We start from the raw sequence: 26,934 nt of genomic DNA, 5'->3' as shown, positions 1-26,934 counted from the left end.
AGAGAGAGAGAGAGAGAGAGAGGAGGTTGAATAGACTAGTAAAGGAAGAATAACAGCGGCTGGACTCTGAATACATGTGAACTGCCATTAGCGCGAGTTCATCACTAGCACAAGAAGAAAGATTCTCGTGTTTAATCGATATATTGCACGGACGCCTGATGATGATGAAGAGTTGTGCCGCACCGAGGACGTAGATGAAGTCCACGGGTTCACCGTGCAGCACACCGACACATACATGCTTGGAATATAATTCTCATTAAAAGGGAACTTCGCTATCAAAAGATTGGGTGACCTGGACGCGTTCACGGACTGGTCAAACTCTCTGTCCTGCCTCAGAATTAAAGGTCAGTGTCAGTTTCTTTGCGTTCATTTGATTGTGATTCATTGAAATGTTCTTGTGTTAGGCCATCTTTAAAAAGACATCGAGCATTGACATACACATGTAAATACAGTAAAGCTCTTCTGATTTCTGCAGGGATGAAGTATAGACAGCAGTAATGCATCTGTTCGGTAGTTCGATACACGGTAGATTGAGAGATATTACTCTGTATCGAACAGTGGTGAACAGTTATTCTAATCTCTAAAGAAAGTTACAACAGAGGCCCATGCTTTATCCCCTTTTAAGAATTAAAATTCGTCTATGAAGGAAAATGTATTTATACTCCTCCTCCCATTACTAATAACAATAACAAGCAACAACAAGAATGGATAATTATATTGCTTTTTAGCATTTTGTTTATGTATATATATGAGTATGTAATGTGTGTGTGTGTGTGTGTGTGTGTGTGTGTGTGTGTGTGTGTGTGTGTGTGTGTGTGTGTGTGTGTGTGTGTGTGTGCATGTTTGAATAAAGTTGCATTGACATTTCTCCAAATGTTGCATTTGTTTTTGTTGGCCTAAAGAAGTGTTTTAGTGAGTTATTTAGTGCGTGGGTATTTTTGCTTTGTTTTTTAAATTTAATTTAATTTATTATTATAATTTTTTATTTACAATCTAATTCTTTTTATTAGAAAGAAATCTTCGATTCTCAAGCACGGGATAATTCATTATAGTTATCAATGACTGTAAATCGTGCTATAGTAATGGCTGAATGGGCACAGATGTGTATATATATTGATGATGAAATGTTTCTGTCGTTTAGGCCTCAAGGTTAAAGTATTTCACATCTGACATGGCGGACAGTGAAGACGCTTTTCGGCTCCAAAACTCTCCAAGTGACACGGATGCAAAAGATTTACAAAGCGACGGTAAATCAGAAAAACAGAATGCAGCCTCCAGCAAATCTCCGTCATCACAGACTACCTACATTCAACAGGTAACAACTGTGTGTGTGTGTGTGTGTGTGTGTGTGTGTGTGTGTGTGTGTGTGTGTGTGTGTGTGTGTGTGTGTGTGTGTGTGTGTGTGTGTGTGTGTGTGTAAGGGAGAGAGATGCAGTAATGGCAGATCTGAAACACAATTGTTGTACATAAAATTAAAAAAAAATAATAAAAAAAAGCCATGCATTAATTTCATTTTCAGTTATTCATGGGCGGCCAAGGCAAACAATGAAAATGATATGCACGAGAGGTATCAGAAAGAATTATTCATATGAAAAAGCTGATCCTCTTTCGACATGATCTGACTTCATTTAGGCCTTCATGTGGGAATAATTTGTCTGACACTTTTGCCATTATTTACATCATTTTAAGACAAAGTCTCATCCAAAAGTGCATGAAAATGTTTGCATAATTTCACTATTTAAAGCTGAAACCCCTAAATGTGTATTTGCTCTCTCTTCTACACGACATGATCTATTATTTAGAATAGTGACGCATTTAGAAATTTGTGGTTACTGTGATTTTATTTTTAGATATGGGAAATTAACGTCACGAATGTGTTTTCAAAGGGAATGGAAGGGATCAAAGTGTACCTGCACGAGAGAGAGTTATGGACAAAGTTTCATGAAGTGGGGACTGAAATGATCATCACTAAAGCAGGAAGGTAAGACACAAAAGCGCGAACAAACTTCTCAAAGCGTGCGCGTAAAGCACTCAAGCAAATCTTTCATTTTTGTACATTATGCAGGAAATATTGTTACTTTATACACTCTTCAGATTACCACTGAGAAAGCAAGATCTATAAATGTTGAATATTTTCATTCATGTGGTTTTAACGGGCTCGTGGGGAAATCAGTGAATAACTTCGGCGATATTTTTGATTCTTTTCATTCAATTTTAAACTGAATCCAGATTTCAATGTATTCTATAAAGTAAGGGGGTTTGAAATCTTGTGCAGTGATGTTTAGGCAAATGCATGTAGTTGAATTTGTTTTCAGATGTGAGATATTATAGACACATTTACTGATGGACATATTCAACGTTTAATCATTTAGTGGATTTTATTGTAGATTGTTTTTCCTGTTGACTGATGATTTGTAAACCTGGATTATCTGACGCCACTTTCCAAACCTTTTCTTTCTTATGTTGATCGTATTATAGCCAGAAGTATGTTTCTTTCAGATAAATGAACTGGTCTTAATCTGTATTAGACGCAATCTGGGTTTTATTGCATTTCGTTTTATTTACAAGTGTCTTATTGTTATTCTTCTCGAATGTTCATCATTTAACACGGAACTTAGTGTTCAACAGGAGTGCAGAACTGTGTCATTATGAAAGATTCAAGAAATGTAGTTTGTTTGGAAACACGGGCTCTCTCAGGAGTCAGATGCTGTTTGCGATCATTGCGATGTTGCTGTTGTCTGACATTAATGTGAGCAGATGTAAAGGTCAGGTAAAATGGAGTAAAAGTTCAACTGAAATCATCGCGTGGAATTAAACTGCTATTTAACGGTATGGATGACTCAATGAGTTCCAGTTCATGTTATCAAATTGTCTTGCACTTCTTAACATTCAATAGTTATAATGAGCACAGCTTTCAGGAAACGTTTATTATTTTCTCACACAGCTAAACAAGCTAGCATCTGTGCTAATTTAATTTCCTTTTCATTTTATTTCGTTTTATTTCCCCCTTCTGTAGCTCATAGATCTGGAGTTATAAACGCTTGATTCGGTCCCACAACTTTATTTCACAGCTGTCTGCTCTTTTTGCATTTATATATCTGTGTTTTCAACAGCATTTGTGAGTTACATGTTGATTACCACAAAAAATAATTTCAACTCGTCCCTCCTTTAAAATAAAAGGGGGGAAAAGCACAAATGTGTGTTCCAGTGAGACATTTACAATGAAAGTTAATGTGGCCGATTTCTAGAGGTTAAAGTCAGAAATGTGAAACTTATAATTCTATAAAAGCACTTACACGAATTCTTCTGTTCGAACTTCAGTATTATTTGAGCTGCACAACAGTTTAAAACGTCATTGTTATGGGTTTACGGCATTGCATGGTCACCAGTCGTCAAGTTGTAAAATTGTCTCTATCTTCACACAGATGTGGTTAGTAAGTGATTTAATGACAGTAAAATCATGTTTACACACATATTGTTTATTTCTATAGTTTTGAAACAGTATTTGAATGTTTACAGATTAAACCCCATTGACTTCCATTGGAAGTGTCTCACTGGAACACTTTTATTAAAGAAAAGGAGGAACGAGTCGAAATTAATTTTGTTGTAATCAATATTATGACACAAATGCTGTTGATTGAGATTAACTTGTATTGAACACGGAATATTCATTGGAAAATGTTGTCAAAGAAAGTGCGTGTGCTGAACAACCAACAACACATTCACTTCATTGACTTATTTATGTAGCACTCATTGTTTTATTAATTATAGTTTATTAATTATATTTATATAATAAAGTGTGTGTGTGTATATATATATATATATATATATTATATATTAGTTTTTTAACTTCTTGACTTTAAATAATATTCTTTTAAGGGTGAATTTTCGTGCTCCTTTAAAATAAATATTGATGAGATAAATATAATCGGATCACCCACAAATTAAGAATATTTTTAGCAGAGTTCAGCAAGGCAAACCAATGTTATGTTTATGAACATTCCTTAGTGCTGGATCAATTACACGAACTGAAATATTGGACGCAACATTATTTGTTTTCTGCAGTGAGAAATCGGCATTTTTGATTGAATTTTTTGCTTTGCTTTAAACAAACCTTATGACTTAGGAGTCGATGCTATAAAATACTTTTTCCCCCCATTTTCATCCACAGGCGAATGTTCCCAAGCTTCAAAGTGAAGGTCACCGGGTTGAACCCAAAAACTAAATACATTCTGCTGATGGATGTCGTGCCAGCTGACGACCACCGCTATAAATTCGCCGATAATAAATGGTATGTGAGACGACAATGTCTTTAATAATTAAAGTTATTGATGCGTGTTATTATTTAATCTGCGATATAATTAAATCGATTCTGGAAGAGGTTTTACTGACGTAGAGGGTTCTTGAAATACAATCGAAATTAATGCCTCATTTACACGGACAGATGAAAGTTTCCAGTATTGGTATCTCTTTCTTCTCTGCTCCTTTTGACCATCTCATCCATAAAGAGAAATAATACTCAGCAACCCTCTATACAAACAACATAAAGGAGCTTCTCTACATTTTCTGACACAACTTCAAATTACCAAGTTAGTGTCACACATTTTTCTTTTGGTTACACAATTAAATTAGACTCATTCATTTCCATTATTCATCTCTAAAGAATCTGTGGAGTATGACGGAAGAAAACAGACTGTGAAAAGAGGCAGTTAAGAGGAAGTATGCAGAAAATGTTCCACAAATCTTTCTGTTTATTTCAGTTAAAAACAATTCCAATATTTTCTTACTTATCTGGCCCTAAAAATCCAACACTGTAAAAAGTGGTAACCTGTCATTGTTGCCTAAAGGTGCTACTGTATTTCTATCTGACCTAACCCTTAAAACTAGTTCTGTAGAAGTCACCTAAAGTAGTTGAATAACATCTTTGACTTGAATCAAACTAGTTCATTTACATGTGCAACAATGTACAGAATCAAATGTTTAAGGCTATTTTGTGGTGAATATTATTCAAATGAAAACAAGTTAAAGCACACCCTGCCTTAAAACGTTGTTGAATTCCCAGTATGGACTGGAAGAGAGTGGGTGTCCTGCCTGTCTCTACCCTACACTATTAGTGAAATGTCTTTTTATGTAAGATGACACACTACAGGATCAGGACAAAAATGCTTCACATACATTTCTGTCTGTTTCAACAACAACACAGAATACACTGTGTTATAGCAAATTATGCTCCCAGTTTTATACTCGCTTTTCAGGGTCAGTGGTTTGTTGGAGGGAGGATGTCCACAAGCCAGTATCACTGATAATTACCCGTTCTGTGCACACTCTGGAACTAATGACCCTCTTGATCAACCATCATCATTAAGAAAATAAACAGATCTTTGAAAAACTTTATGTGCAATACATAACGCAGTGAAGCATAACAAACGTCAAGTAGGCCTATTAGGCTGGGACAGATTTGCTCTTCGATTTCAAGACAGTTGAGCAAATAATGATATATATTTTTAGTTTTACTATATCCTTAATAAATATATCAATAATCAAATTAAAAGCCAAACCTTTTACATTAGTGTTCACACAGTTAATTAAACAGAGAACAAGTGCATGTTTCATATTATCATTTGATTTATTAATATACTATATAAAGTAAAAATTACCATATGTAAAAAGGAAGTATTTGGATGTGTGAAAGGATGTGAAAGTATGTTTAAACAAATCACAAAAAATGTGTTTTGCACTGCGGCTCAGGTCTGTGACAGGAAAAGCTGAACCTGCGATGCCCGGAAGACTGTACGTCCACCCAGACTCCCCAGCCACCGGTGCACACTGGATGCGGCAGCTTGTGTCCTTCCAGAAGCTTAAACTGACAAACAACCACCTAGATCCCTTTGGACATGTGAGTATTGTCTTATGAATGCGCTTATTTGGTTTGAAATTGTGTGCTTGAGTTGGCGAATGTACAGTATTTTCTACAAAATCATCACATGCTGGATCATACTGATTTGAAATCAGCACTACATAATAATATTCAATAATATTCATCATTGGTTCTCAGGCCATGAAAAGAGAAAGTTTCACACATCGGGTATCATTGTGGGTGAATTGCTTTCTGCATTGAAACACTAGATCAGAAATCATAGACCTGTTAAGAGGTGCTACTGACAAAGGCCAGAACTGTGTAATAACCCAAACACATCTTAAATCCAGTAATGGTAATTGCATCAACAAAAACAACAGTCCGGAGCCTTAGATGTGGACATATTAAAGTGAGATTATACATTTAAACTGGTGTGGTTCAAAGTAATTTCATTCATCAGGCACCTGCAATTTTATTATGCACAATCTGTCAGATAATGTAAAGAAGTCTCTTTCTAAGAAGTGCCATTCCGAGCAGTTAACAACTGTAATAGATTAGACTGATGTTCAGATTTTCTCAGAGATGTAGAAACCCAAGCACTGTGTGTCTATCTGAGCATGCTACAGTATATGCCAGGACAGTCACGTTTGTTATGAGAGTGTGTTGCATATGTATGCTTATGTTTTAAAACTGTGACTGCAAGCACATGATATATGTTCTGTCACTCTTTAGAACTGATCACATGGATTAAGTTGATCAGGTTTGTTGTCCTGCTAAACCTCAGCTGGTAGAATGAAATCAGAGCTCAGTTGGAATGTGAGTCGTGTTGTAAATTTCTGGCCAGAATGCATTTTTGATTGGTTGCAGTGGTTCTTGGCATGCCCCCTTTTGAGCTGAAAGAGCACCCTGGGATTTATAAATGAAGTACGGCTTCTCGACCAAAATAACAACCCAACGGCTTGTTGTTCCAGGTGCTTGAAATAATTTCAGACCTATTTATTATTATTATTTACTAGTGTTAGAAACAGAGCTGAACATGCAATGCTATATGCTGGAACCTGTTAGGAAATACATCAAATGAGTCTTAATTTGCCTAAATCACGAGACAAAGATGTGAGAAGAAAACTCGCAATAATTCCCACACAGATACCATACCAAGTGTGCAGGAAAGGCGACAGTTAACTTGTGAGAAAAAGCAACACATTTTAGGGTTTTTTTAAAGTTATTTTTCGGTCCAAGCAAACAAAGTTTTTTGAGCAGCATTCATCAAGTGCTCAATAGGCGTACACATTCTTGCAGCCATCTAGAAATATTGAAGTCAAAATGGCGTAGTTTGGATAACTGTGCTTCAGATGGTTTATATTTAATGTCAGTGTGTGATGAGTGATGGACAGAGGTATACAAAGGCTGTTAATCTGCAGGGCTTCACAATCCCTGTGATGTCGGGAACATGAAAGAGCGGGGCAGCATTCAGGGCCCTCAGTGATCGCTCACTATCATTTAAAACTATCATACAGCGATGGGCCAAATGGAGAAACGGAGCAACATGGCACCCAGAGCAGATGAATGTACTCCTAGTGGGTGGTCCCACCACAAGCATGCTACGAACAAAAGTTCTGTCTGAAGTCCATACAGATATTCCCAAATATTCTTATATGTCCCACACATAGTTTTTCAACAAACCGTGTGGTTACATTACATGTTAAATACAAGTGTACTGTGTGTGGCTATGCTAGATGTTGCAGAAAGCCTTAAATTATAAAATTTTGACATGAAAGATAGAAATAAAAATATATATATATTTGGAAAAATTCCAACAGTAAAATGTTTGTAGGCCTAGAGCAAAAGCAGTATTCTCTGAGAGAGCAATGTTTAAAGCTTACAGCAGGCAGGAAAAGTCATGTGACCAAGTGCTGCCTGTTTTGTTGAGCCAAGAGCAGCTCAGAGGGAGTGGACCAATGTCACTGATCAAAGGAGAACTGCTGCAGTTGTTTGGAGAATGAAGCGATCCAGGGAAATTGATGAAAATAGAAAATAGGAATGTATGTGCATAAACTAGAATGCAAAGTTTACATAAAAACCTCTTGGACGCACACATTTGACCAAAAGGTCTGGATAAGAACAACTCACAGAGCTACTAAACATGAGTTTTTCTCTAAAACATGAACATGGGCAAAAGGTCATTTTAGCAATGTTCTTTTGTTTGTTTTTTTATTTTTTTTATTCATATTTTTGCCAAGAGAGTACTGATGTAAACTTGCCTTTTCAATACTAATGTAAAACGTCTGGCTTGTAAACAGATGTTGTTCTGTGCTACACACTCTCATGGCGAAATCATCAGGATTCATCCCACTTTTCTAAATTTGGCTGATTCGTATGATATCGTACGATTTTCACAACAGCCAATGACGTCGCTGGACACCCTTTCCATCTAATATGGGACAATTACTTGTGTCACACAACAGCTTCCTATCATGTTTACACACTCTACTGATCGGTTAGGTTTAGATAAGGGTTCGGGTAAGTTAAGAGTCTCTGAAGTCTGGCCCGTGAGAGATCTGCGGCCCTCGGACTGCTCCCATGCGGCCTGCGAGAGACTTTAGAAATTGAACAGAATTAGGCCCGCTACGGAGAAATGAGATGACATACATATTCTGGGCACTGGATATCGCTATCATGTGCAGCCGCTCTCCTCTAGTGCGTTCTGTGCTGTCGCCATGAGCTGCATCCACTGGCAGAATCCACCTGGAGTTTGGAATAGGCCTACTCCTTATTTCCATGGATGAAGCGCCGCACATACAGATTGATGCATTCATTAAAGGATTGACATCAGGTTAGATACTTTTCTCTTGTTCAAATGTCCCGATACATCACAGCATACAACTGAGTAGCGCTGCTGTTGTGCGAGCGGCTGAACCGCGTTTATTGAGCGCGCATAGAGACGCGCGAACCGAGTATACACTTCCAGAACGTCCTCTGTAGCACTGGGAAATAAACTGTAATTTATTAATTCGTTCTGATATCTCATTGAAACAAGGAAATTGATTAACGGGGTTCCCAGCGTTTGAGTGAGGACACACTGTAGGAGAGAGCGCTTTAAACACTGATGCTTTAAACACAAGCACGTGAACAAAATACAATTAAAATTATTAAATTAAAATAATATTTGTAACGCAAGTAACAACAGAACAGAAGTTATAATTGTATAGCTATAAAGACTAATTCCTTGAAAATAAAGAGTAACTCGGCTCTGACCTCCATGGACACACTCAAAGAGCATCCTCAGTCACCGACATCACCCAGCTCACTCTCTGTCCAGATCGCGTTTTTCTACTTCCATTTGGCCTCAGACCGAAAAAGTTTGTACACCCCTGGGTAATGCTGTTAATAAGAATATCTTTAAAGCCTCGTGCGCCCTTTAGACATCCGGTCATATTCACGTGATGAAATCATTCATAACGAACTGGTAGGCCTACACAATCATATGAAATAGCAAACTGGGTTGTTCTGCGCGTTGCGTTTGAGAAATCGGTAGCACTGGACGCAGAAGTCTTTTTATACAGGCCTGAGGTTTAACCAACAGATTTCATTTCTGTAGAAGTTTTTATATGATCAAAAGTCCATATGGGAAAAGAGTAGCCTACAACTGTCATGTGAATGAATTGAATAAAATTATGTTTTTGTTGACATGGTCATGTTTTGGATCCACTTTCTTTCCAGATTATCCTGAATTCCATGCATAAATATCAACCGAGGATCCACATCGTGAAGGCGGATGAAAATAATGGATTTGGTTCCAAAAATACCGCTTTCTGCACCCACGTGTTTCCAGAAACAGCGTTTATTGCAGTCACGTCTTACCAAAATCATAAGGTAAGAAATTAGATTTGATCAAATATGAGTGATGAGCATTTCACTGTCGTGTTGTGTTCATTTTAAGACTGGATTACACTTTGTGAATCGAAATGAATAAATAAATACGCAATGCATTTCATAATTACAGTAACTAATTATAACTCATTGGTGTATGTCTACATCGACATAATGATCCTGAATCTACTGCAAGTCAAATATGCACAGGATCTATGACAACAGTTCCAAATGTGATAAAGTGACACGTGCTCTGACAGTTTTACCCGGTCAGTATTTGGGCATGATCAATATTAATTAACGTTATGAGGAGAACATTTGAGTTTTTGCATTAAACGGAAAATCCTATTGCTAATTATAAATAACTATATCATTATTGTGATAGCTAAATATTATGCAGATTATGACCAAACACGCATGGATTGTTTTAATGAAAGGCTAAAAACCCCAATGGATATCATTACGGATTTAGGTGTTAATCTAGATTGAGTTTTTAGTGTGTAATGTAAATACATGGTCAAGAAGAGAAGTGAGTTGTGAAAAGAGTTCTTACACTCTTTCTTTTTCAAACTAAGTATGAGCTTAATTACTTTGGAAGATCTCCCACAGAACAGGAACAGAAAACTTTGAAATGTCATTTGTGAATTAGCATTATTTGCGAAATAAAGATATTTATATGACCTCACATTAATAAAGCTAAACTTTTGAGAGCTTCTGCCTAGTCCTTGATCAATGAGATTCTATTGTTCGGTGACTTTCCTGACACGTCCCAGAATATTTCCACTTCACAGAGCTGCATGAACCGTTCAAACATTGCCCAGAATAAGACAAGTTATTCATATATTTCTGTTCGTAAATACTCAAACTGTAATCATTGACATGTGTAGGCTACCTCATGATATCATACACAAACATCGATTATGATAAGAAACATCGCAGACGCTTTTTACCACTTTAGATAATATTCACTCAAAAGTCGCAATGAATATAATCTAAAGTGGTAAAAAGCGTCTGCAATGAACACAAATCTAAAATGAAATACAGAGATGACTTTTCAAACTTTTTGTTGTTCACGTATAGTTGCAGTTTTCTTTATGCACACATGTTTATCTGATGTTAATTTGAGCAAGTAAAACATTATTTTGCACTGTAAAGTCAAATGGCGTGCGGGCAGCTGACATCATGACTTATTAAGATCATATTTGCAAATGAATTGATGGAAAACTTGTCAGGTGTGTCTGTAATAATATATTTGACCGCTGTAAACAAACTGTGACGGGAAACACACAAGTGCACAACACTTTTTATCTGTATTTATTGAATTATTGCAATTATAGCAAAACACTTGGACTGCCGAAGTCATGCGTTTGTTTATTTAAATGCTCTTATAATTTCGTTAAAGAAACCGACGAGATCACGCATTTGGTTTGTTGACTTGGAGTGATACTATAGATCTAAACCCATTTTAACAGCATTCTCATTCTTTTTATATTATGCTGGCAGCTTTTCCCTCATATTATCCGAGAGGCTCATGGAATATTTGTAGACTACTCTTAAAAAAAAAATGTTGACCAATCATACATTTAACCTAAAATGTGTGTCTATGGTCACGTTATGCGCAACTGCCCATTTACGGTTTTTAAAAGAGGGATTTTGAAATCCAGAGACAACAATACGTATTTTAATTATCAGCACTGCTTGGTAAAAGGCATTTAGACTAACAAAAACCAGACAGCTATTTTTGTTAATTGAATTATTTCCTGTATTTCATAAAAAAAGAATTGCATAACCTTTTGGATCTTACGCCTGCCGCCAAACAGACCACCATTAGGCCAATAGAAAGGGAAATAATCATGTGTAGGCTACCTTTATGTCATTATGAGCACAATTTGAACAACTGTTTAAGAGAGCCTCAAGTAACACAGACTTATGAATTTGTTTTTGTTTTTCAAGATGAAATCAACCTGATATGTCCTCAAGATAGTCACACCTCATTTGAGCTTTATTTTCAGAAACAAAATATTTTCGTGAGGCTCTTGTGTGCTTTAATAATGTTCCGTAAGACATTCGAGGTCGCCCGGCGCGCGCTACAACACAATAATACATGGATAAGTTACTAATCTCATTCTAGATATGAACTCTGCTAGCAGAAACCTGCTGGGTAAGAGGAGTTAAATAATAGCAGGATTATATTAAATAATTACGTACTTTAAATCACTTGAATACAATAGAATAATAACCCAGAGGTGACTTCTGCGTAGCCTACTGTATATCAAGCGACTAGATACTGTGCAAACACCTGAAGAGAGGTCTCAGGTCGGATAGCACCTTGCCGGTAAATAGACGTTTGTTTGGTTTTGTTTTTAATTATAGAAAAAACGTTAAAAGAACAAAAAAATTGTCATTTACAAAACTTCTCATTTTGGTGAGAAGTCTGCCAAGAACAAAGTGTGTTTATGAGAGCTCAAAGTTGCATCTGAACATGTCATTGTTTACTCGGACTCATGTGAGAGCCAAAGCAGAGTCAAAGATCAGGCCCTGTTAAAAAACCCACCAAAAGAGCCAAAAAATAACCCACCAAAGAGAATGAATGATATTAACGGAATATCCCTGGACTAAAATTATTCTGGTAAAACAATTGTATGTACAGACACTGCCATCTTTTCCTATTGATTTATGAATTTAGCAGTTGCACTTGGTATTGACCTTATACAACTGTTTGAAGGGGGGTAATGGCCTTTTTAACAAGATTATCACAAATCAAAGAACAATGATAATATTTGTTTATTTATAAGCAAAACTCAGACTTGAGTGATCAAGAGAGCACGAATATTGGGGATTCACATTTTTCAGGGTCACGCAGAAACAAAAACGTGATCCAAAATGTCTTCTTTTTTTTTTCTACATCAGACCAGTGTCAAACACTCTACAGTGCCTGAGCACATCAACATTTCATTTGCCATCGTCGGCGGACCAAACAGAATACACCAGCATAACCTGTCAATTACAGTCACAAAAGAGCCGCTCATTATGTTCCAGGATAAGCTCTAGAACATTCTATTAGATCAGTTTCAAAGTCAAGCTTGAAATGATTGTATAGATTGTCACAGTGGGATTCCCCACCAAAACAAACATGCAAGACAGTACATTTCTCAAGTGCATGGCTAGTTTGACAACAATGAAAAAGTGGACAGTGCAAATTCAATACAAATCAAATTCAAGGATACATTACTGCACGTGAGTTACAAGACATTATAGAACCAATTATCTATAAATCATCTTTTGAATATCCGGCTTTCTCTGCAAAGATGTAATGTTCACAAGTTAAACTGAAACAATGTATTCTTACATTCTGTTCTAAACTCTAAGATGTGAAAACATGTTCTCATGTTTTTAATACAATATATCTGGAGTTCAAATCAGGTTGATTTAAATAAATGAGAGTTGTTGTATTTATACAATATACCGAGTTCAAGGCCAAAAGTTGAAGCTATAGGTGACATTTGTGTGTTGCTTGTTTTACAGATTACCCAGCTGAAGATTGAGAACAATCCTTTTGCAAAGGGTTTTCGTGGAAGTGATGATATGGAGCTACATCGCATGTCAAGAATGCAAAGGTAAGTTTAAATCTGTGGAAAGTTTAGTTTGCATAATTCACAGTAACTGACTTTTGTGTCTTCTAAAGTGGTTGTGCCTACTCAATTACAGTAATAATCTAACATATCAGTAACCTTAAAACTGCATGTTAGTAGCTTTCGGTTAGATATGTTGTAAAGATAGCCCCTCTAAATATGCTTTCTGGCTGACATTAGACTTGATCAGCATTTTCAAATGGGCTGGAAGAGGTTGCAGTCAGATTAGCTCTCTAATTATCACTAAACAGGCTCATGTTTATCAATGCACAAACACTCTCCCAACACAGATACAATCCAGAGGTGGCTGCTTTAACAAAACCAGTTCTCTTAACTGAGGTAGACATTTGTTATTTAAGTGAAACCCATCCAGTCACTGACTTTCCAAGATAATCTAGTGTAGCTATAAAACCAAGGCCATATCTCAGTTTCATGCCATCTCTCTGCTCTATATAGACAGTTGTGATATAGTTGCTTCAGTGGAGGCAAAGACCACATGGCTTCTATTTTTATTTTCTCCAGATGAATGCTTTATAATGTGCTTCTATAGAGTGTGGAAAAACACATTTTCAAAGTAGAAAATCTGGTTTTAGTGCCAACAGCAGCCAACACAGGTGTTGTCCACTCCAAACTGACAGACTTCATGATACATTAAGAAAAAACAGCAATGCACCTTATTCCATGCCATAGTAGAAAGAGACAAACAAGCAGAAAGAGAATTGACCAATGTCTCCCATAAATGCGTCTTGGGGTTAGCATTCCATTGAGTTTCTAGATAATGACCTAAAGACTTTTAAGACTTAACTAAAGCCAGTATGATACATTTGAAACCCTTTCCTTCTACCGAATCCATTATACAGCACTGTGATTAACATTTATCCATTCAGCAGACACCTTTATCCAAGTGAGGAAGCCACTATTTATTCAACAGTTTAAGATTCATAAAAACTCAAGTGCTAAGGTTTCATGCAGAGAAAAAACGCAATAACAAACTAAAGCATGGAGAGACGTTTTTTTTCTCTCTCTCTCTCTTTCTCTGTAGCAGTCAAAGGATCTGATACACTATCTGTCCTCTTCAGCCCTCCGCTGTCAAGCACTGAGATGAAGCAGGTCTGGTCTTAGTTAAACTAGGACCTCCTGAAAACCAGGTCAATGGTTCAAAATGAATAGCAAAGGAATTATGCAAAGAGGCAATGTAAAGTGCCTTTTATGACTTCCATTGATTAATTGGCATTGAAAAGCTCCTGTCACAGACAGATGGCGTAGAGTTTATTCTAACCAAGTACTGTGTATTGACGGTGGATGTGGTTAGTTCCCATTTAAGTGGTTTCACGATCACTGAATGAACAACAGCATGTAAAAGTCACAGGATGGCTTATTGGGGAGGTCAAGGATACACTTTTTGTTCTTTAAAGCACCAAGGAGTATCCAGTGGTTCCACGCAGTACTGTGCGCCAGCGGGTCAACACCAGCCAGAGTCCGTTTCGGGGCGATGTACAAGGACTATCTACTCCCAGTGGCATGAGCTCTCAGTACTCCTGTGAAAACGGAGTTACAAGCACATCCCAAGACCTACTGCCTCAGTCAAGCTCCTATCCTCTGCCCAACGAACACAGTGAAGAATATCACTGCATCAAGAGGAAAGGTGCGTTGTAAATAATCAGGTTTATTGCTTTCGTTGATTCCTCTTAATGGTATTGAATTCATTTCTGTTCTTTTTTGTCAATGCACAGTGGAGGATGACTGTCATGCCAGAGCTCCTTCATACAAGAAATCCTACGTGGAAAGCTCATCCAGTGAGGACGATCACTACTATCGGCCTGTGAGCTACTCTCAGTCTCTGGGACTCACCAGTGCCACCTACAGGACTGAGTCTGGTCAGCGGCAGGCATGCATGTATGCCAGCGCTTCGCAATCCACTGAGCCAGTGCCTAGCCTGGAAGACATCAGCTGCAACACCTGGCCGGGCGTCTCACCTTACGGCAGCTGTTCCGTGACCACCATGCAGCAGATGGACCGGCTGCCCTATCAGCACTTCTCTGCTCATTTCACCTCAGGACCCTTAGTGTCCAGATTAAGTGGCGTTTCAGGCCATGCCTCACCACAACTGGGTGACACACATGCTATGTACCAGGGCTCCATGCCTCATCAGCCACTGGGTCGTCAGTGCAGCCCGAGCGCAGGGATTCAGTCACCGACCGCTGGCCTGCAGGGGAATGAGTACTTGTACACTCACGGGATACCCCACACGCTGTCCCCGCACCAGTACCACGCCGTGCACAGTGTAAGCATCATGCCTGACTGGAATGAAGGCAGCTAATTGGATTCTTATGAACAGGGAAAGTAGCTCCCAACATGGTATAGAGAAAAGACACTTTTCCTGTATATTTATATCTTTAATATCTATGCTGCCTTGTGAAATCTTGTGGTATAGTTAAATGGGACATTCTTGTCAGACGTTAGAGTTATAAGCCAATTAAACTGGCTAAGGCAGCAATGAATGTCTAAGAAATATTGGGATATTTACAGTAACAAGAGACTTACTGTATGTTTGTATGATACTGTATATCAGGGACAAAGAACATTTCCCTTTCAATGTAAGGGCAAATACACAGAGATGCCAACAGTTTTATTGACAAAACTGTAATTTAAAAAGAGAAAAAAAAAATGAACAAAACAAGAATCAAGGAAAAACAATCCAGCTTTATAGTATTTTTTCATCTCATTGTACGGGTTGTTGTTGACTTTATTTTGAGCGTATATGAGCTGATAAGTTAGAACGAGTATTCAGGATTTTATGTTTGATGGTAAACAAAGAGTCCTGGTTTCTGTAAGTGTTTTTTAAATGGGGATTTTTTTTATTTGTCTCACAAATAACAACCATTCTATTGAAGTTCTAACGTTCAGATGGTGCAGACTAATGCACTTAGTAGATTTGTTCAGGGATATACTGCAAGTTAGTTTCACTAAATGCAATTTCTTAAGTATCGTTTTTTGGAATTACCAGTATGTCCATGATACAAATAAGTCAAAGTAAGAAAATGGATGAATGGGCACTTTTTATAAAAAAAAAAATGTTAGCTGGACATATGGCAAAGCGCAATACCAACTAATCCATCCATTAGATTGGTATGGTAGTTTAACTGTACTTACCGTATAAGCTAATACTAGGATCATGGACATACTAATGTAATGTTACACAATCTCTGTTAGCACATAGATGAGTAACAGGTTCCAACAGTAAAGTGATTCTCATAAGCAGAGCACCAATCACATGTTTAATAACTCAAAGTTTTTCTAAAGACTTTAGAAGGCCTAAGATACAATACAATTTTAGATTAACCTTCAACATTTAGTACCTGAACATAACTTTTGTAATGGAAATCTGTTTTTATGACACTTGTAATCACCAGAAATCTCCTGTTAATAGTATTTATTTTTCTTGTATTATAAAACATTCTGTTGTTTAACCTTCAATGTCATTTGCTAGTTTGACTTTTACTGTACATTTTTTTAATTGCTTTGAGTTTAGGTAGACAAACTTTCATTTTTGTAAAAAAAAAAGTAATCAATCTGGAATGAGTATGAAGTATGAGTATGTCAACATACAAACATGATTTACTTGGCTGTACATAAAACAACAAATGTACATAGAAATTAGAATAAATGTAAAAGATCTTTCCTTGTATTTTGAATTTATTTAAAACAACTACACTGACTGCGGCATAAATCTGTGCCAATTGCATAACATCAGCCTATTAATTAGACTTAGTTTTGATGGATATGAGCCATGACTTTTTGGTCCTGGTAGAGCTGATTTCTGCTCTGCAGGTCTCCTGCTGGAGTGAAAGAAGAGGATTTTAATAATGATCGTGTATACAACTGAAATAAACAAACTCTACAGTGCTATCCAAAATGTCAAAGCAAGTCTCACTCGATTATGACTTTCTTTATCACTTCAGCTTATGAGTGTGTCATTTGTTACTTCAGTTCTTGGATGAGGAAGGTCTCTTGTTTTGCAGCAGATATTAATGTTGGTCCTGACAAATTAGCAGTTGTGTAGAAAATCCTGTGGATTAAAGGGGGTTTAGCCAACAATTACGTTCCCTGTGCAGAGGCCTCTCTTTAAATCTTCAACTTGTCACCCTTGAGAAAACAGTCCATTCTGAGCCAAAATGGAGTTAACCATTGACCTCTACAGGTAGTCAGTGGATCACTGCATCAGTGAGTCTTACATATTAAAAGCTTTTAAAATCCTGCACAACTGAATATCATGCTGATTGTGATTTTGCAGTTTATAAACTTTTAGGGCTGCTAAGTATAGTGTCCATTTATGACAAATTATGATTTCACAAAATATTAGGATTTGGATAATGTCTCTCTTTTGGAAGGAAATTATGACAGTACGATCTAAATAGCAAAATGATTATGTACTGCATGATCCATATACTTATAGGGGTACAATCTAGTGATGTCCAGTTCTTTTGAATCAGTTCTTTTTAGTAAACAAGTTGAACAAGTTCACCAAATCAGACTGAATCATTTGAAACATTTCGCATCTCGAGTCAACACTACTCCACAAGTCTTAACCTGTCTCTCGGATGTGCCTGACACTCCGACTCTAAATGAGCCAATAATCGGGACTAATATTATCCTAGAACTAGTGTTATCTGCTTTTCCTAACTTCTTTTCAATGTACCGCTCCAGCTAGTTCAAAAATCGGACTGAACACTCCGGAGGCAACAGTTTTCGAGTCAAAATTACAATGAGTCGCTCCTAACAGTTCTCGAGTCAACAGTACACCGAACTGAGAATCTCTTTCGGGGGTGTCCAACATACGAAGAACCGATGAGCTGCTGACTGAGCTGGGCGTAATGTATGTTTCAGGTGTATTTGGCTGAACAAAAGAAAGAAACAAATTAAACATACTGGAAATATGTTTATGGAATTTGATCCAGCCTACAGTTCTTGAGTTAACAGTACACTGATCCCAGGACAGCAGTTCTCGAGTCAACAGTATCGAGAGGATCAGAGCAGCTCTAGAGTCAACAGTACACTGATCCCAGGACAGAAGTTCTCGAGTAAACAGTACACTGATCCCAGGACAGAAGTTCTCGAGTAAACATTTACATTTACATTTACATTTATGCATTTGGCAGATGCTTTTATCCAAAGCGACTTACAGTGCACTTATTACAGGGACAATCCCCCTGGAGCAACCTGGAGTTAAGTGCCTTGCTCAAGGACACAATGGTGGTGGCTGTGGGGCTTGAACCAGCATCCTTCTGATTACCAGATTACCAGTTATGTGCTTAGACCACTACACCACCACCTAAACAGTACTGATCCCAGGACAGAATTTCTCGAGTTAACACTACACTGATCCCAGGACAGAAGTTCTCGAGTAAACAGTACACTGATCCCAGGACAGAATTTATCAAGTTAACAGTACACAGATCCCAGGACAGAATTTCTCGAGTTAACAGTACACTGATCCCAGGACAGAAGTTCTCGAGTCAACAGTACACTGATCCCAGGACAGAATTTCTCGAGTCAACAGTACACTGATCCCAGGACAGAATTTCTCAAGTTAACAGTACACTGATCCCAGGACAGAAGTTCTCGAGTTAATAGTTCACTGATCCCAGGACAGAAGTTCTCGAGTAAACAGTATCGAGAGGATCACACCAGTACACTTAACTGAGAATTGCCTCTTTTGGACATAATACTGAAAACTGCTGATCAGTGAGCAGCTGATGAGCATGCGAGGAGTGAGTGGGCGAAACATTTCAGTCAAGATATGTAAATTAATTTTACTACTGATTATTGTGCATGCAGATTATATCTCAAGTTGTGATGAGCTGGATCATGGTTTCTGTAAAAACGCTGGGGTTTTATCATTATGTACAGTGACATCATTACGCTATGACGTAAATGAACTGGTGTAATCCTTTTTTTGAACCGGTTCATTGAAACGAACCGTCAGAAAGAACCGTTTCTCAGAAAAGACTTCCCATCACTAGTACAATCCAAGACTGCTGAAAGTAGTTTCTCTTGTTATTGTTGTTGAGTTAGAAGTTTAACATTCTACACAAATCCAAGTTTTTAGTTTATAGTGAGAAACATATGAACAAAGTGCAGAATTACAGTGTGTTGCCTCACCCAGCCATCTCCCACTCTTCCTTGCTCACTCCATCTCTCTACTTCAGGACAGGTCTTCGGCCAAAACCTGTGACCTTCCCTGCAGACACCTTTGATCTGACTGATGGGGCCTCTCTGGACAACCTGCTCCTACGCATCTAGTCTTATCCCTGGCTAGGATTCTGAACATCCCCCAACCAACAAGAGAAATTCATTAACCCTGTAGCCTCCCTGCCTTGTCCTCACTGCTTAACGGCTGATTTATGAGCCCAACCCACCCCCCCACGCATCTTCCGATCAGCCTAACATGCATGTGTGACCCAAGATGGATTATGCCGTACGTTTCTGAGAAATGTTTCAAAACATGGTCTCTTTTTCAAAGGCTGGTTCGCTGGACTGGTCGTCAGGGTTTAAGTGGTGAGAGTTACAGTCATTAATTATATGATGAGCATATCTAGACTTGAATAATCCTAGTGAAGCCTACTAAGAATAAAAGAGAATGGGATGTAATAAACATGTTGGCTTGATGAAATTGATTTGTGTGAGTTTATATAATTGTAATAGACTGATATTGAGTAAATATATTGTAAATGGTCTGCACATATATAGTGCCTTTTGTAACCTTAAATTGTAAACATTTAATTTGTATTTTTAATACATTCAAGTTTGGTATTTGTGTATTTTCAAAATACATAAAATAATTTGTGCCAGTCAACTTCTTTGTTAGTCTGCTGATTTCCTGTACCAACTATTTCCGGTATGCCCCACAACCCCAACCTTCTTTCACACAAGCTGCAGATGTCAGAGAGAACAGCTACATCTAGCATTGTGTGAGCTCACTTAATACTTAATAAAAGTGAATGTTTATCACTTTGTATATCTCCCCTAGTGCCGACATGTTTGTGTGACGTCAAGCATCTGCATCTCGGCTAAATCGGATGCTGCCTTCAAGTGCACCTAGGAAGCTTGTACCTTCAAGTTGGGCATTCATTACAATGACAAACAAACAAAATATGGAAGAAGCCAAACTTGAACTATTACACAAGGAATGGCTGCAAAAGTCTATGAATAAACTTTAGTAAATAAACCTGCATCACTTGAAGGGCACATGTGTTAAAATTTCTGTAGGAGTTTCCAGTTGGAATTCCATTGCGCTTTTCCTAGTAGGAAGTTTGAAAATCCTGAAAAAACTGTCCGAGTTCAATGGAACTCAGTACAAGATAAGGTGAGGATGTGATGGTTGATTCTACTTGTTGCAAAAACACAATAATTAAATTTCCATTAAAATATTAATGTAGCGATGATGCTTCTCGCCAGCCAATGCAATGCATGTCAACAGTGAGGAAATCAAGTAAGCAGCCAGCTAGTGAGCTAGTCTAACTATCTAACTATATAGTCTAACTAACTATAACTAGATCGCTAGCTAGCAAGCTAAAATGGAACATCATTCAGATTGGCCTTAAGTTTACATGAAGGAATAAAAGAGCACTGACAAGTGGAAAATAACATTAGCGCTAACTAGTCAGTCTTGTTCACTAATCGGTTGTTGGTGTTAGCAACTGTATTTGAGTATTTACTAGCTAGTCAAGTGTGTAAAGCATTACTCCTTGCTATATAGCAAGAAAAGTACCCACAGTTTTACACGTGATTTATTATAGTTCGCCACAAGTAATAGCAGGCTGCTGTGTAACCTGTACAGAAATAGAAATGGCAGCTATTTGGCATTTTGCACTGTTTTTAATCATGTAACTGTTAATATATAATTGTCTTTGACTGACTGAAGAGGTAGGTGAAATTAAAACAAAAGTTTCTAAGCAGTTGTACACTAAAATGTTCTTTGCATTCAGAATAGGTCCAGATAGATTTCAGTCCAAATACTCATTGAATGGTCAATTTTACATGTATTTCATTTTGATATTTTTTTCCACAGAGTATTTGGTCATTTATTTAGATACATTAAAACTGAGGTATTTTGTATTTTTATTTCAAATACATTTTCACGTATTTGTGCCCATCACTGCATATTTATGCATCAAATCTCTAGATAATGATATCCTCCATTGAAACATCTATATTGGTCAACCATTACTATATATCACCAAATTGGAACTGGAGGAAAATCACATAAATTGCACTGAGAATTCTATAGTGACAATGATTACATAAATATTCTGGAACGGGATAAAAAAAAATGCTGTTAGGCAAGCAAACCAAAGATTTTACAAAAAACATATAGAGGGAAGTTGGAGTAATGATAAACTATGGCCCTACTCAACCCAGAATCTGAAAAGAAAACAAATCATTGTCAGTGCAATGAATGAGAAAAGAGAAACAGAAAGAACAAGAGCATTCCAAAGAGGAGAAAAAACGAGAGGGGGATTACTTTATTAAGATGTAGTGAAATGCGGCTGACTCATGACGGATGACTAGTTCAAAAAGGAAGGGTCCGAGGGACAAATCTATCTGTGGCAGGAGTTGCACAGCTGCTTTGAAAAGTTTTCCTGGGCCAAACTGTAGCAGTCAAGCCCCGTCATTAGAAACACAGAGTCTGACTCCCAGACAGCAGTGTCAAATGGAGCTGTCTGCAGACAGAGCCACAGCTGAGAGTCTGTCAACTCTCTTATGCAGCTCAATGGGAAGGAAAATGTAAATGTTTGTACATTTCAGTTTCATTATTTTGCATCTGAAAAGCCATTTATTGAGCTAGTGAGTACATCTAAGCTTTAGTCAAAAACTGGGTCACAGTGAGTGAAAGAGGGAAGCTGAATTAAGCCAAGCCTCCATCAGATAGCATATTTTCTGGTTCATGTAAAGACGTCTGGTGTATTAACAGAGACATGCATCACTCTGTTGACATATAGCATCTGTGCAGAGTACTGGATTTGCAGCCGGGAGTCTTTCAGCACCCAGCCCGAGTCTGGAGCAAAAGGAACTGGAGTGCTGATGAGAGGGTGAGAAACAGAGAGAACTGTCAAAGCAAGGCCAAAAGATATCAAACAATGTTCCTGTGTAAGGGTATAAATTAAATGAAAATATGTAGGGCCACAGTAAAACTGATGCTTCATACATGTTCAAAGGATCCGGCAATATTCCATGATGCCATCATTTTACCTCTGTGTTTACAGACCATTCTCAGGCATGTCTGAAAAATGGTGGCGACATGGCCAGCAACACTTACAATACAAGATGACTTATAAAAAAATATATCTTTAGGTCCTGATAAGGGGGATCATTTATGAGGGAGATTAATTCAGGCTTTCTTCATTATTTCTACAATCACAATGAACCAACGTACTCCATCGATCAAGAATTCGATTTAAGATGCTCTCACCAAGTAGAATGATGTATTAGATAGGCTTCTTAGACTGATGAACAGCCGTGGCATGGTTAAAATCATGGGCCCAGAGATAACTAAGGGTAAAATCTTGGCAATTATGTAAAATGCACTCATTTCAGATTGTAATGCATGTCAGAACATCTATCTGTCCTTGTCATGGGAAGGCTGGATCGTCCAGTGGGGGTTTCAGAGCCTAATCTGAAACTAGGACTGGAAAATAACTTCCAGCTGTCTAATCATTAGGGCTGATAAGGCACCCAATTCCCTCCACCTATACAGCCTCTCTGTGGGAAAAGGTAAGAGTCCCACTGGATGGTCTGGGTACGCACGGCCTGCTCCTTCACCTGCATTTTTCCTCCATATGGAAAATATTGAGTCTCACGGAGGGCGGGTATGTATAGTGTAGAGGTTCAGCACCATTTCTGGATCTGTCTTTCTCGTTATTTTTTGACAGCATCAATCTCTGTCACTGTTGCTAAAATATAGATAAAAAAGAATAGAAAGATATATTATATTAAATTTCTCACTTTTTGCTTAGTATTGAGACTGTTATTCAGCAGTTTGACAGACCTACGACCACTTCTGACAATGAGCAGAACTTCTTTGTGTCCATTTTGTCCATCATTCATTACCAAAGACTTAAACCAAGTGTGTTAATCTGAGTTAACAAGTCTAGAAATGCAAGCATCATTTACATAAACGTTTGAAAAATGCAACATGTCTTTCAGCTCCTTGCTCCTTTTGCAGCCTCCTAGAACAATGGATAGTTTATAAATTCTTGATAACCAATTTAGGCAGGTCCTCATAGGCTATGTTCACACAGGCAGAAAAAAAAAAATCTGTATTATTGGCCTATTTGACTCACATTCAAGACAAAAACAAGCATGATCCAAACCACATTCGTTGGTGGTCTGGAAACATTTTAAAATCAGATTGGTCAGATTGGATTTCAACTGTTCTTTTATGATCCGTTGAGCGCTACAGGTTTTTTTGTGAGGTATTTCGACAAGAAGACATACTGCATTCCAAATGGTATGAATGATACCTTCACAGCACACTTTGAAGGGAAAACAGGATGGCCATTCTAAGAGAATTTAACAAAAAAAAAAATACTCAAAATGTGAGTTCAGAATGACCATTTTATTACACCTTTAAGAACCTCTGACAGTAGAATTTAAGTCTATGAGGGGAACAGGGCATAAGGATGATCCCCTCTGAATGGAACATGCTCATATATCATGTGCACGATACAGGGCAGCCAAAGCAGTACAAACTCTTTTTTTCATTATATAATACAGACATTGCTTTACTCACCCAAAGAAATGCGCTAAGGTGCTGTAACACACACCGACTGCTATTTTGAGCCCTTCAACACAGGATGGGTATACTCTACAAGAGTCTCAATGTCCAACACTTTTACGCTTCAATACAGGACACAAAGCTTTCAAGCTAAAAGGTTAGGACAGAAAAAAGTGTCGCAAGTGGCTGCTGCAGGCTAGAGTTACAGGCTAGAAAGAGTGGTTATGGGGAAATGGGTGCACCCAAGACCAAACCTACTGATGACCTGGTTCAGTGAATTGGTTACCTCCAGGTTCTCTCCTACCTATCTCCCCAATTCACTTAGCAGAACCTTCAGATCAATGGCAATCGAGGGTTTGTTGTTGGTGAAGCAGCATGTTGTCAACACAAAAGTGGGGATGGTGTTGCCAACACAGAAGTAACAGTCTCTTCTACTGTCAATGTCATCCTCATGCAACTCGTGCAACACATTCCAGTGCGTAATGTCCAGTGAGTTATGTAGATAATCTATAGATTATCTGTATAAGTGGTTCGAGAGTGTTGGGAGAATACATATGTTGATCATAATGCTTCATGGGAAAGGGCGGTTGCACCCTCACAATACATGAAAAGGGGAAGAGGAGCTGTGCAGTGATTGTCATATGTGTTTAAAAGTCTGACGGCCTGAAGAAAAAAGCTATCCCAAAGCTGGCTTCCTGATGCTGCGGTACCGTCTGCGTGATGGTAATAGCAAGAACAGTCAATGGCTTGGGTAGCAAGAGTCTTTGATGACCCTTAGAGCTTTCCTCACACTGCCGGGTGTAGTCATCCTAGAAGGAGAGAAGCTTCTGAAAAAGATGTGCTGTGGTGCATTTCCCAAAAGCATCATTAGCCAACTTCTGTATGGTTGCAAGTTCCATTGTTACCAACATAGTTTAACGATTTGTTGTTTCCCGAAACCGTAGTTCCAATGAACATTTGTTTTTGAAGAGTGTGCATGCGCGTATGTGCTCAAGTGCATTGGGGAACCCTCAAAGTCTGATGTAAAGGGAAACCCATCTATTGCAGCTTATTGTGGCGAGATGCATATGCAACAATCAGCATTACCCCTGGCAAAGGCAATCAATGGAGCCTCTTGGGCTGATCGCTCACACTGGAGCAGATTTATCCAAGAGGAGTGGGATATAAACGCCAGCAAGAGAAATAAAAGGTTTTTGGTCTACGTGTTAATGAGCTTTTATAATATGATATTGACAGAAGTTATAACTCCATTAACGTGTGTGCATGTAACGCCATTAACGACAGCTCTACTTTGTTCAACTAATGTGGTTTGAACGATAGACGTGCGAAATAGTTACTACAGTTTCATGAAACAGTTGTGACTAGCTAGTTAATTTCTCCAATGATGCATTGTACTATGGTGATTAAGCAGTGTGTTACGTGGTTGTATGGGAAAGCACACCTGGCCAGTTTGCAAAATCCATGCAGGGCTGACAAGTGCTTGAGGACAGTGCAGTTCCTATATCAAATGGATATGCAGCCACTAGTGTTAATTGTGATGGGGTGTGCTCTCTGTCCTGTCTCCTGAATTTCACCACTAGCTTCTTGGTTTTATAGACATTGAACAATCAGCCATAAGAAAATGTTGCTGTTTATTTACAGTTTCTTATTTGGATAGAGCTGTATTGTTTTGGCCGCAACTATGTGTACTATACACTTCCTAATGCAACACGTCACAGTATCTGTGTAGGCCTCAATTTTCTCATGGAAGGCTGTCTGGAAAACTTCCTAATTCAATGATCAAAACAATCTGCAAAATAACCTAACTGTTCTGAGCAGCACTGGATCGATATGAGGGCAAGTGAATACTGAGTGGTCCGATTTGTAGCCTGGTGGCAGGGGAGGAATTTTAAAACATTCTGGGGAGGAGAGTAGCAATGGTCCATATTTTGGTCCCTCTGTTTGCTATATGTGATGTGTTGAAAATATTTGGCATGACTGTTCTGAGTGAACAGTCATGTTAAAACTTATTAAAACTGCCGGTCCCAATGAATAACAGCCTAAGGCTGCAAATATTCTCATATAATTCTCTGAGTGCCTTGTCTGTGTTGGCCTGTGGAGAGACATACACAGCTGTGATAATTTCCCTTGTAAGTTCCCTTGGTAGCATAAGGTACTCCCATCTTGCTTTTCCCTAAAATAGGTTTTTTCTCCTTGTTCATTCAGTGCACAGAGAACCTCATGGTCTGCTTTCTCTGCAGATTTCCAGGTTTCTGTGAGGCAGATCTCTTGTCTGATGTTGGAAAGAGATCAATGCCCTGAGTACACAGTTTGTTGTTCAGGGACCAAATGCTTGCAAGTAGTATGCAGTAGCATACTAGCATCTTAGCCTGACCTGAATGCTAGCTCTCCTTAACCTTAAAGTTGCGGGCAGGCTGCCCAGACAAAGGGCTCCACTGCTGTATTTGTAAACATGGTATCAGCATTGAGTAATTCAAAATCTGGTTTACTGTGAGTGATGGTTGAGTCAATTAAGAGAAGCTTTTGCTTGTCATAGACAATTAGACTGACAACGACCAAGATAAAAAAGACAAGTAGTAACAACAACAACCTATGAAAACACGCTGAAACAGCTTGCAACCTAGAAGCCAGTGCCATGTTGAATAATATGGATTTTTACACACTAAATGTAATTCATAATAGCCAGTCCAATAACCAATTCAACCTTTGAAATTGTATTTTGTGTTAATTTTAGACAGTGTGAAAATAGTACAGATTATTTTTATTAGTAATAGTATTTATTACATTTTGGTCATACC

The 26,934-nt window shown here is 38.1% G+C and overlaps 1 protein-coding gene across 1 annotated transcript; it reads left to right on the top strand.

Annotated features, from left to right (window-relative positions):
- LOC127640151 (T-box transcription factor TBX5-A-like) lies at window positions 1-17,515 on the top strand. The gene is made up of 9 exons (XM_052122575.1): window positions 1-344; window positions 1,142-1,315; window positions 1,887-1,981; window positions 4,172-4,291; window positions 5,749-5,896; window positions 9,578-9,730; window positions 13,253-13,344; window positions 14,775-15,004; window positions 15,093-17,515. Exons 2-9 carry the CDS (start codon window positions 1,172-1,174, stop codon window positions 15,677-15,679), a joined length of 1,569 nt encoding a protein of 522 aa, XP_051978535.1. The 5' UTR covers window positions 1-344; window positions 1,142-1,171; the 3' UTR covers window positions 15,680-17,515.
- The last annotated feature ends 9,419 nt before the right edge of the window (window positions 17,516-26,934 follow it).

This window comes from Xyrauchen texanus, chromosome 4, assembly GCF_025860055.1.
Source record: "Xyrauchen texanus isolate HMW12.3.18 chromosome 4, RBS_HiC_50CHRs, whole genome shotgun sequence".
NCBI lineage: Eukaryota > Metazoa > Chordata > Actinopteri > Cypriniformes > Catostomidae > Xyrauchen > Xyrauchen texanus.
This window is presented reverse-complemented; position numbering and strand designations above follow the sequence as displayed.